The sequence below is a fragment of the Ambystoma mexicanum genome, chromosome 1q, assembly GCF_040938575.1.
Source record: "Ambystoma mexicanum isolate Mex_15411 chromosome 1q, UKY_AmexF1_1, whole genome shotgun sequence".
NCBI lineage: Eukaryota > Metazoa > Chordata > Amphibia > Caudata > Ambystomatidae > Ambystoma > Ambystoma mexicanum.
In genome coordinates, this window is record NC_090922.1 from 1,549,312,911 (window position 1) to 1,549,325,830 (window position 12,920).

The 12,920-nt window shown below is 42.5% G+C and overlaps 1 protein-coding gene and 1 pseudogene across 1 annotated transcript; both read left to right on the plus strand.

The window, feature by feature from the left end:
- Positions 1-9,381, plus strand: part of LOC138551976 (zinc finger protein 268-like) — a 141,945-nt pseudogene extending 132,564 nt beyond the window's left edge.
- On the plus strand, positions 9,359-12,690 carry LOC138551992 (zinc finger protein 84-like). Its single transcript, XM_069642513.1, has one exon. The coding sequence runs from the start codon at positions 9,359-9,361 to the stop codon at positions 10,808-10,810; it is 1,452 nt and encodes a 483-aa protein (XP_069498614.1). The 3' UTR covers positions 10,811-12,690.
- The last annotated feature ends 230 nt before the right edge of the window (positions 12,691-12,920 follow it).

Consider the following 12,920-nt stretch of genomic DNA (forward strand, 5'->3'; position numbering starts at 1 on the left):
ACATAGTAATGAAAGTACTATGTTTCAGGGAGACGATGGAGCCTCATTCCTTGCTGGCTATGCGGATACAGAAAATATAGTCCTTGCAGCGCAAGAGGAAGGGAGGACATGCGGAAACGAATCGGAGCTACAGCGTGCAGATGTTGAAGGTCGAGTCAAAAAAGTTGCAAAGAAAAAAAAAAAAAGGTTAGTTACAAACAGTTAATAACTTTAAAAAATTTTTTGTGGTGGGGACTATTTTATGTTTTTTTCCAGTCAATTATACTACACTCCATCTTGTGTTTAAACTGAACATCCCTTTTCCAATCTCTCCTCCAGTTACCCGTGAGCGTCAGAACTTTACACACACAGACAGTGAAGCGAATGAGAGATGTGGCTTGCCAGACCATGTACACTATGGAGGAACTATTAATTGAGGCGAGGCGTGTTCAGGCTCGAGATGCTCATGTCCAATGGCCAGAACATGAATTAGCTCTGTTTGGAGACTACAGCAAAGTTGCATTGGACCATAGCTACTGTGCGACCGGACCACCACAAGAAGATGTTATTGAATGTATTGAAGATAGCTCTGAAGTAGTTGCAGATCAATTTACACAATCTACACCAGCCAAAAAATTGCCACCAAAAAACATGTCGACATTGTTGTGTTCTTCCATCAATGTTGAATTAGCAGATGTTGAAATGAGAGAGAATGAACCAGCCGCAGCATCCATAGACGCAACAATACTTGAAATCAGCGATATTACTTTCCAACGTGTTGACATCTCCACAACGTCAAAGGCCGAAACAACATTGACGCAGGATGACAGTCTAATGAAAGAGAGCAAATACATTGTATTCGACAGTTGCTTGATGGAAATTATAAGTATGCTGAAATGTGTGCATTCCGTTGGAGGGAAAGTATGTGGGAAGCCATTGATTAATGTGACTCGTAAAATGAAAGGCAGTAACGTCAAAATAAATGCTGCCTGTATATTAAATCATAGGTTCTCATGGTCTGCACAACCAATGCTGGGGAAAATGCCAGCAGGCAATTTACTGTGTGCAGCTGCATTACTTTTTAGTGGCTCCAGTTTTAGAAAGTTAGAGGCTTTCTTTCAGTTTGTGGGACTCCATTTCATTTCTAGTGCGCTGTACTACACATACCAACGTGATTATCTGTTTCCGGCCATTAGTGATGCTTGGAGAATTGAACAATTGTCTCTAGCAAGTACATTCGAAGGCAAACGATTCAGGCTAGCCGGCGATGGACAGTGCGATAGCCCTGGATTTTCTGCCAAGTACTGCACCTACCACTTTCAGGACATGGATAGTAAGAAAATTGTGAGTTTGGTGGTCGTGCAGGTAACACAATGTACATCCTCAGTGGCCATGGAGAAACTAGGATTTATAAAATCAGTGGAATATCTACAATCGAGGGGAATGCACATCGACCTCACAGCCACGGACAGACAAGTTTCAATTGCCAAGACAATGAGAGAGCAGTTCCCACATATTAAACATCAATTTGACGTATGGCATCTTGCTAAATCAATCAATAAGAAAATCTCGGCTGCAGGAAAAAAAAAAGGTTTTGAAAGTATTTTGCAGTGGCCACATTCTATCACCAACCATCTTTGGTGGAGCTCAAAAACTTGTGAAGGGTCAGTGGAAATACTACTTGAAAAATGGCGGTCACTGATGCACCACTGTACCAACGTTCACCGCTGGACAGCAAATGAACATTTCCACCAATGTGAACATGGCCCTTTGTCCCCAGAGGAGGCACGGAAGAAGAAGTGGTTGATTCCATCATCACCGACACACAAAGCCATTGAGAAGATTGTTTTCGACAAAACTCTATCAAGAGATTTGAGAGGACTAACAGAATTCTGTCACACAGGAGATTTGGAGGTGTTCCACAATATGTGCCTAAAGTACAGGCCAAAGCGCTTGCATTTTAGCTTTCGGGGCATGAAACATCGCACTCTACTAGCGGTCTTGGCCCATAACAGCAATGTCGGACGTGAACAATCTAGGACTAGGGGTAAAGTAAGGATGCCTCGCTACACTAAGGTGTTTTCAAAACGAAGTAAGCAATGGGTGATCAAACCAGTCTATGATGAAATGCAGTTCGACTTTGTGAAAGGCCTTATTGTTGCTGTGTTTGAGAAGCACAGATATGGAATTTTGGACGTTTCTGTACAGAGCAGTGATCCATTGCCACCAAACATTGCGACTGTGCCATGCCCACCCGATGCACAGCTGATTGTAAAGTACAAATCACGTTTTAAATAATTGCAATAGGATTGTATTTTTGTAAATAAATGTTATTGTACAGTGTACCAGTAAACCTAACCCCCAACTTCACCATCATGGGTGGCGAAGAAGCTGGGTGTCATCTTTGAATTCTCTATATTCACCTCACATATGTGTATGTATATATTTTTCTCATATCTCATCTCATGTAAATGTAAATGCTGCGCACTGTTAACGGAGGGGAGGCTTGCGTATTGCAAATAATAAAACAAACAAACAAATAATAAATCTCACTTTTAACTCGACTCCTGTGGTACTTTATACTTTCCCTGACCTTCCGCAAAAAATTAAATGTCTCAATTTGGGCTGCAAAGCTTGCAGACAACGGGGACAAAATTGGGGCACTTAGAACGCGCCAGCCAAGCAGGCCGTGGCATTTGGGAGAGAAGCCAGTTCGCATTTGCACATTGAGGCGCACTACATAGACGGATTCTAAACTTCAAGTTCTCATAGATGCCTACACTACGTGATGTTGCAAATAAAGAATGCGAAGGACAGTGCACAGATGAGGCCCACAAGTCGCACTGGAAGTATAAGGGTCTATTGTTTTTTGACCTTGAGACAGGGACCATGCCGAAAGAACTACATTTGAAGGGAGTGCGCAATAACGTAAGAGACGATAAGGCAGAAAATTCAGAAACTAGACCGAGTTTCAGTTTTAGGTCAGTATATGAAAAATCATTGTCAAGAGCACGGTCCGTTTTACCGACTGCATTACGAAGAGACACAATGGAAATTTCAAATATAATGTAAGTAAATCTTTACACGCTTTCATACTGGAATGAAGATTTAATGAATGGATGCATGAATAAATGAATGAATGAAGAGCTAGGAAAAGCAAGTAAAACTGTTCGTAGTGGGCACATGGGCATGCAGGTTCACTGGTCTCACCGATCTCGCTCCTTGGCCCAGCCACTTTTCCCTGCACTACGGGACTGTCTCTGTATCCTTCAGCCCCTTGTCCCGGCATTTACCTTGCACTTGCCACCAGCTGGCCCTATTATTTAATTTGTATTCAACTATCCTTGTACAACCCATCCCCATGCGCGATCAGAAAGACACCTGGCCTAGTAGGATCGTTGTCTGTCTGCCCTTGTTCCCCACCTGCCTCGTCACGCCTAGAAACACTTGAGTATACGTGCGTTACAAATGCCATATCATATATCATATCATTCCTCATGCATGTAGACTGTCGTTTATCATTGTGTGTTGGCCTCGATTTATCTCGTTACTTTTCGCATTTATGTTAGAGAAGAACATACTCCATTGAACTACCCTTGCAAGCAAATAGTTTCTGATCGGCCGTAATAAATTAAATGAGTAATATTAATGAAGTTCGGCTAGCGAGACTAATTATCATTTTTTTGTTTTCATAACAGGTATTTGATCCCTTTCTGCAACTGCCATCTGTTTGAGACACCGGCGGATGGATTCTTCGGCAGACACCTGCAGCTTCGTGTCAACAACTGGAGCACGATCACCATATTATGGGACGATCGCCAAGGGCCCACATGCCCTTACGCTGTACTAGTGGCTAGAAGTAACATAACAAACTTTAGGCTGGACTAGTGCTTAGTTGATGGAACAGCCTTGCGGTTCACCGTGCTTCCAAAGTGATTCTTTTTACGAAAATGAACACCCTGTGTGCCATAAAGGAACAGCGCGTGACTCAAGATGAAACGGAACAGTTATTGCGGATACAGATAAAAGAAAATAAATGGCTTCCGGAGTTCATATGAATATTCTCTAAACATTTGATGCCAAATAAATTTACTTTACCAAATGTACCGTGTTGCTGTTTCATTGTAAAGTACAGTTTCATATTCCGAATTGTGGCACGCTGTGTTGTATGTTGATCTGTGTTGGTTTCCGGGTTCTGTGTGGAGTCGCGCAGAAGACGACTGGGCGCGTTTGCCTACGCAGCACAGTAACGTCACGGGGAGAGGCGGGGAATATGAATGTTTTGATAATGTCAGGCTCAGGGGTGGGGGAATTGATTTAGTGCCGCATAAGCAGGTCAGCCAGGGCGATCGGGGAAAAGATAGGATTATCAGAAAATGGCGGCTCCCAGGTGCTTGTTTTCGCGTGCGTTTAATGGACGAAAACTCGGGTAAGGTCCATAGGAAAGTTTTCTAAAATCGAGCCACTTAGCCTTAAAAAAATATGGCCGACCCATAGGGACAATAACATTTTTTACTAGAGTATGCCTTTAATATCTATGTACGTCCCTTATTTGATATGCTTGATGGTATAGATGTAAAATATACAAATTATGCTGACTAAACTCAGCTTGTGTTTGAGCTTTCTGGAAACTACGATCTCGATCCTGAAAATGTGAACAGAGTCTATAACATCGTCCAAACTTGGATGGTCATGAACTCACTTGCTTTGAACAATGATAAAATCGAGCTCATGCTTGTCGGCCCAACTAATCAGCTCAAAAGAATTACATAAACATGTCCTATAGATCAAGGCCTCCTTTTCCTATGTAAATAAACTTTAGCGCCAAATCAAACCCCATCTCACAACCACCAACCTTGCATCAGTTTCCTCAGCATTGGTTAATTTCCGTCTTGATTATTGCAACAGTTTGATGATTGGCACCATTGAAAACAACCTTAGAACATTGCAGGTGATTCAGAATGGGGCCGTTTTTGGAAAGAACAACAGAGATCGCACAACTAAAGCCAGGAGGTCTCTGCACTTGCTGCCAGTACGTCATTGCATCACACACAAGATTCCTACACATACCCATTGCATTTCTGGACAAGTCTCCAGTTTGATCTGGACGGAGGCCAACAGGGTCTCATCAATACCCTCAATAAGGGCAACCTGCACTTTTTGCTGGGTTAGGATCCTGTTTTTTCTTGTATAACTTGCTGACATTTTCGATCATTTACCACAAGGTGTCTGGCTCAGACAGGAACATACTTATCCATATACTCTTCTCATAGTTCCTGCCTGAATAAGATCACGTTGGTGTTCGACATCCCCTGTGCTTCCAGAGTTACCAAGTCTTGAGCTACTCCAGAAGCGTAACAAGAATCTGAATATGTTGTGTGGTTTGCAGAAGCAGGCAGGCTACTGAATGGGGCACAACCGCCTCAAGGAGAGATCCCAACACAATATCCTCCCTCTGTTCTAATGCCAATGCCAATGTCATAGTTGCCACTGATCTGCAGGACCTGTGACTAACCCTATGATGTAGAACACTATTGGTGGATGCTATGGTTCCGAGACAAAACAGTTTAAGCAAAACCTTTCTGCTCATGAAATTATAGTGTGAAGACTTTCTTATAATCAGGACACTTTCTGTTCTTTATGGCTTCTTATTATGGCTAACTGCAAAGTATCTGCTTCTCTACTGTTCCCTATTCATTGTTCCCCTACACGGGCTATCACTATCTTCACCGTTCATCTTTGCTTTGCATCTTGGAATGGCTAACCTAGTCTCTCCTTCTCTGCTGGACACTACAGGAAGCCAAAGATCCTCCTCCGGTATCGACAGAGAGGATCTCAGCAAATTGGCCACGGCCAGCATCCTTTTTTCAGTACACTGCATTCAAGCTTTCTTTTCCTTAGTTCCTGTTCCACCATCTTTTCTGTGCACCTTAGAGCGTGTCAGCTGACCACAACCAGCCATGACCGGCTGACAGGATGGCCTTCATCCTCAGTGACCGAGCTTCACCACCCTCTGTCAATCCTGGCTGTTGGCCAGTGTGGCACTTCTTTATTGATTTCAGTGCCAAAGCATAATGTGGAAATGGTCAGTGGGCCACACATTTCATGATATCTGTGTTAATCCTGTTCATGAGATTGTGGATCAGTTATGCTACCCATTTAACAAGTGTCTTCTTTACAATTCAGTAGTGTTCCAGGATTTGTATTAAGTGAAAACATGCCTATTTGCTTTTTCAAACGAGAATGTATGTGTCACTTGTGGAAGACTAATCCTGTGTTTCTTTTTTCCTTCAAACAGGGCCATAAAAGCAAGAATGGAAAACAATAACATGTTGTGAAAAGATTCTGTTAAAAAAAGAAAGGTTACTCTGATAGCTGGGACTTGGGAAAGTCTGCTTCATCATGACAGCCAGCCCCAACGTATAGCTTCTAACCATGGGACAAATATTCCACAGACTGCAATTGTTTATCTTTTTAGTGGAAATATCTGGTTCCTATGTCCAGTCAATACCAGTCACTTGGCAGGTCTTCTTTGTCCAACCCATATGATATCTCTGTTCCATCAAAGCGTCTTCGAGCCATCACATTATATTCACAATTAAGGTTGTACCAATATGCTCAATGTAGCATTCTGTAACGTAGAGATAAGTAACTGCATATGGGAACATACACGCAGGAGATACTAAGCCCCAGAGAGTCTATAGAAATGTTCTAAATGGGATGCCTCCTCCTCTGTGAAGACTTTAAAGAATACACTAAGGAGAGGCTAACAAAAGGCACCTTACAAGTGCCCGCACATGCCAAAACATGCAATACAAATGGCCAGCTATGACAAGTATTCCAGGACATAGCGCCATGTAACGGTAGACCACTGAATCCATACCAGAGAGAGGAGAGAATATGAATGGACACACAAGAGGGAAATTGCACCCACTTTGAAGTAGAGTCTTTGTACCTTCATGCATTGGGACTTGTAGACACTCTTTACACATTGTTGTCTAAGGCAAGACACTGGTGTACCACATTCAGTGTGAAAAAGGTGCTCAACACCAACTTTGCAATTGATGCTTCAAAATCAATAACAGCCCTGCTGTGGAGCTAGTCAGTAGTTGCTGATGTTTCCGTAAAATATGGCAGCATTTAAAGCCCAAAAACCATAAGTCTAGAAACTGTGCTCTGGACATAGAAAGGGTACAAACACAAGCCTTTGTCTATTTTCGGACTTGCCTGCTCTGGCTGAGGATTGCGGTTCATTCTTGACACTTGTGTGAAGAAATGCACTTGACCTGGTGAGACCAACAGCGAGAGTCAGATCATTATACAAATTCAGAGAATTACAATTTAAAGATAACATCCTAAAAATGGAGGAACCTTCTGATTTAACAGAATGTGAAGCTCCTTTCAAGGAAACGAGTCCTCGATGGAAACAGAAGACATTTCACTCTGAAGAGAAAGAACATAAGCGTTCTGAATGTGCCAAGGCTTTTAAAGAAACAAGTCATCTATTGATCCATCAGAAGAATCACACAAGGAAGAAGCCATATGCATGTTCTGAGTGTGATAAGGCTTTTACTTTAAAGGGTAACCTAGAGAGACATCAGAGGAATCACACTGGTGAGAAACCATATGCATGTTCTGAATGTGATAAGGCTTTCAAGCGAAATGGTGAACTATTGATACATCAGATGACTCACACTGGCGAGAAGCCATATGCATGTTCAGAATGTGATAAGGCTTTCAAGCAAAATTGTGAACTAGTAATACATCTGAGAAATCACACTGGTGAGAAACCATATACATGTTCTGAATGTGATAAGGCTTTCAAGCAAAAGTGTAAACTATTGATACATCAGAGAAGTCACACAGGGGTGAAGCCATATGCATGTTCTGAATGTGATAAGGCTTTCACTGTGAAGAGTAACCTAGTGAGACATCAGAGGAATCACACTGGTGAGAAACCATATGCATGTTCTGAATGTGATAAGGCTTTCAAGCAAAAGTGTGAACTATTGATACATCAGAGAAGTCACACTGGCGAGAAGCCATATGCATGTTCTGAATGTGATAAGGCTTTCAAGCAAAAGGGTAATCTAGTGAGACATCAGAGACGTCACACTGGTGAGAAACCATATGCATGTTCTGAATGTGATGAGGCTTTCAAGCGAAATGTTGAACTATTGATACATCAGATGACTCACACTGGCGAGAAGCCATATGCATGTTCTGAATGTGATAAGGCTTTCAAGCAAAAGTGTGAACTATTAATACATCAGAGAAGTCACACTGGGCTGCAGCCATATGCATGTTCTGAATGTGATATGGCTTTCAAGGGAAAGGGTGATCTAGTGAGACATCAGAGAAGTCATACTGGTGAGAAGCCATATGCCTGTTCTGAATGTGATAAGGCTTTCAAGCGAAAGGGTGAACTAGTGATACATCAGATGACTCACACTGGGGTGAAGCCATATGCATGTTCTGACTGTGATAAGGCTTTTAAGCGAAAGGGTGAACTATTGAAACATCAGAAAAGTCATACTGGTTTGAAACCATATGCATGTTCTGAATGTGATCAGGCTTTCGCTGTGAAGAGTAACCTAGTGAGTCATCAGAGGAATCCTACTGGTGAGAAATCGTATGCTTGTTCTGACTGTGATAAGGCTTTCAAGAAAAAGGGTAATCTAGTGAAACATCAGAGAAGTCACACTGGTGAGAAACCATATGCATGTTCTGAATGTGATAAGGCTTTCACTTGGAAGAGTGACCTAGTGAGACATCAGAGGAATCATACGGGTGAGAAACCATATGCTTGTTCTGACTGTGATAAGGCTTTCAAGCGAAAGGGTAAACTTGATACATCATATGGATCACAATGGGGTGAAGCCATATGCATGTTCTGAATGTGATAAGGCTTTCGCTGTGAAGAGTAACCTAGTGAGTCATCTGAGGAATCATACTGGTAAGAAGCCGTATGCATGTTCTGAATGTGATAAGGCTTTCAAGAAAAAGGGTAATCTAGTGAAACATCAGAGAAGTCACACTGGTGTAAAACCATATGCATGTTCTGAATGTGATAAGGCTTTCACTTGGAAGAGTGACCTAGTGAGACATCAGAGGAATCATACTGGTGAGAAACCATATGCATGTTCTGAATGTGATAAGGCTTTCATGCGAAAGGGTGAACTATTGATACATCAACTGAATCACACTGGGGTGAAGCCATATGCATGTTCTGAATGTGATAAGGCTTTCACTGTGAAGAGTAACCTAGTGAGACATCAGAGGAATCACACTGGTGGGAAACCATATGAATCTTCTGAATGTGATAAAGCTTTCAAGGGAAAGGGTGATCTAGTGATACATCAGAGAAGTCATACTGGGTATGAAACCATATGCATGTTCTGAATGTGATAAGGCTTTCAAGCAAAAGGGTGAACTATTGATACATCAGAGAAGTCACACTGGCGAGAAGCCATATGCATTTTCTGAATGTGATAAGGCTTTCAAGCAAAAGGGTAATCTAGTGAGACATCAGAGACGTCACACTGGTGAGAAACCATATGCATGTTCTGAATGTGATGAGGCTTTCAAGCGAAATGTTGAACTATTGATAAATCAGATGACTCACACTGGGGTGAAGCCATATGCATGTTCTGAATGTGATAAGGCTTTCAAGCAAAAGTGTGAACTATTAATACATCAGAGAAGTCACACTGGGCTGCAGCCATATGCATGTTCTGAATGTGATATGGCTTTCAAGGGAAAGGGTGATCTAGTGAGACATCAGAGAAGTCATACTGGTGAGAAGCCATATGCATGTTCTGAATGTGATAAGGCTTTCAAGCGAAAGGGTGAACTAGTGATACATCAGATGACTCACACTGGGGTGAAGCCATATGCATGTTCTGACTGTGATAAGGCTTTTAAGCGAAAGGGTGAACTATTGATACATCAGAAAAGTCATACTGGTTTGAAACCATATGCATGTTCTGAATGTGATCAGGCTTTCGCTGTGAAGAGTAACCTAGTGAGTCATCAGAGGAATCCTACTGGTGAGAAATCGTATGCTTGTTCTGACTGTGATAAGGCTTTCAAGAAAAAGGGTAATCTAGTGAAACATCAGAGAAGTCACACTGGTGAGAAACCATATGCATGTTCTGAATGTGATAAGGCTTTCACTTGGAAGAGTGACCTAGTGAGACATCAGAGGAATCATACGGGTGAGAAACCATATGCTTGTTCTGACTGTGATAAGGCTTTCAAGCGAAAGGGTAAACTATTGATACATCATATGAATCACACTGGGGTGAAGCCATATTCATGTTCTGAATGTGATAAGGCTTTCGCTGTGAAGAGTAACCTAGTGAGTCATCTGAGGAATCATACTGGTAAGAAGCCGTATGCATGTTCTGAATGTGATAAGGCTTTCAAGCAAAAGGGTCATCTATTGATACATCAGAGAAGTCACACTGGTGTGAAGCCATATGCATGTTCTCAATGTGATAAGGCTTTCACTTGGAAGAGTGACCTAGTGAGACATCAGAGGAATCATACTGGTGAGAAACCATATGCATGTTCTGAATGTGATAAGGCTTTCATGCGAAAGGGTGAACTATTGATACATCAACTGAATCACACTGGGGTGAAGCCATATGCATGTTCTGAATGTGATAAGGCTTTCACTGTGAAGAGTAACCTAGTGAGACATCAGAGGAATCACACTGGTGGGAAACCATATGAATGTTCTGAATGTGATAAGGCTTTCAAGGGAAAGGGTGATCTAGTGAGACATCAGAGAAGTCATACTGGGTATGAAACCATATGCATGTTCTGAATGTGATAAGGCTTTCAAGCAAAAGGGTGAACTATTGAAACATCAGATGAATCACACTGGGGGGAAGCCACATGCATGTTCTGAATGTGATAAGGCTTTCACTGCAAAGATTAACCTAGGGAGACATCAGAGGAATCACACGGGTGTAAAACCATATGCATCTTCTGAATGTGGTAAGTCTTTCAGTGAAAGGAGTAACCTAGTGAGACATCGGAGGAGTCACACTGGGAGGATGCTATGCATGTCCTCAATGTGATAAGGCTTTCAATTGAAATGATCAGCTTGTGTGATAGATCAGTGAAATCACACTGGGGTGAAACAATATTCATGTTCTGAATGTGATAAAGCTTTTATGCTGAAATGTTGTCTATTGATAAATCAGAGAGATCATACTGGTGAAAAAACATATGTATGTATGTAACATGTATATGTGAAAAAACATATACATGTTACATACCATATACATTTGCCTCTGCTCCCCACTTCTATTCGCCTCTTACTCTCCTATATCACCTGATGAGGTTTCTAGACGAGTCCGCTCTATGACAGCCTCATCAAAACAGGTGCTCCCCAGCTCCTCTAGAACTATCAAGGACAACATTGACACCCTTCTTCCAGCCTTGGCTGATTTCTGCAATCGCTCCTTTGCCACTGGATCCCTCCTGTTACTCCTCAGCCACTCCCTGGTGCATCCTCTCACCATAAAGGCTTTCTGACTAGCAATATACCACTCTATCTCCATTACCCCCTTCCTGGGCAATCTATTGGAGAAGCTGTCCATCTCCCAGCTTATCCACCACACTGACTTTTTTGGTTCTCTTCATGAATATCAGTCTGAACACCTGTGAAGACTTGTTCTCTAATCTCGATTCCAACTCTTTTTCCGTTCTCATTGTTCTTGAACTTTCCTCTGCCTTTCATACAGTCAATCATGCCACCCTTACAAATCGGCTCTGTGATACCCTTGGTATCACGGACCTGGCTCTGGACTGGGCCCTTTTCTCTCCTCCGTCTCACTCTCTACCTGTGGTTTCCCTGAGGGCTATAACATCTCACCTTGGGTTTTCAACATCTACCTTGCCCCTCTAGCCTTCTCACCAAACTTCCAGTGTTGGCGGATGACGCTCAGCTCTATTCAATCTTCTCTCCTCTGTCTCCTCCACTTCCTCTCCCATTCCTGACTGTCTGTCTGCTATTCAGGCATGGTCCACTGCTAACAATCTCTGCCTTAATTCCAGTAAGACTGAGATCCCCAGCTCCCTCCGTCTTTCCTACACTCTGGTCTTGTTCCAGATGTGCTCATGGCCCAGTACAAGGTTAGATCGAGGTAACAGGCTGACAACCACCTTCATGACCTAGACCAGCTCACTACTCCAGCAGCAGGGATCCTGACTGGGTTGAGTTACCATTGTACAGATGGGAAGGAGGTAGAATGTGCCCCTTCCTCCAGCATGTTACACAACTATCTTCAACTCCTCTGTAACAGAGTTTACAGCACATGAAGTTCAGCAGTTCAACCACTCCTACATCTCGGTTAACAAGACAGTCATGAAGAAGGGTGCATGAGATCTGCTCCAGAAAGGCACCATCACAAGGAATGGCTTGAACTGGACAGATCTTAAGAAAAACGTTGACAATGACACATTTGTAGCAGAGTGCAATCTAACTAATTAAAAACATTTTTTTTTTTTAATAAAAGCCACACTATAGGGTTAAATGATAAACTTGAATAGACACATCTATGAACTGGTAGGCATTTATCATATCATTTTAACACACTTGTACTACACAATTAGAATGCTGTTCTATTTTATGCAGATTTACATCATAGATCGAGATCTACAATAAAATCTTTCATTGCTTAATGCCGGTGTAACAGCCTTTTATTCTTGATACATTGGGCCTCATTACGAGGAAGGAGGTAACCATGCCGCTTTTTGCGGCATGGCTTCCCCCATTCCGGGTACTGGGTCCGGGATCCCAGAATGGGGAAGTACCGGGCCATTCCGACCTTGGAGGGCCCGGTAATTCCCCATCCCAGGAACCCGGACCCGGTACATCCCCATTCCTATTCGAGCCCCGATAGGGCTCAGTGGGAATGGGGAGGATG

What these genes read in the sequence shown, in the direction of transcription:
- LOC138551992 (XM_069642513.1), top strand. Translation starts at nt 9,359, where the DNA reads ATGAAACCATATGCATGTTCTGAATGTGATAAGGCTTTCAAGCAAAAG.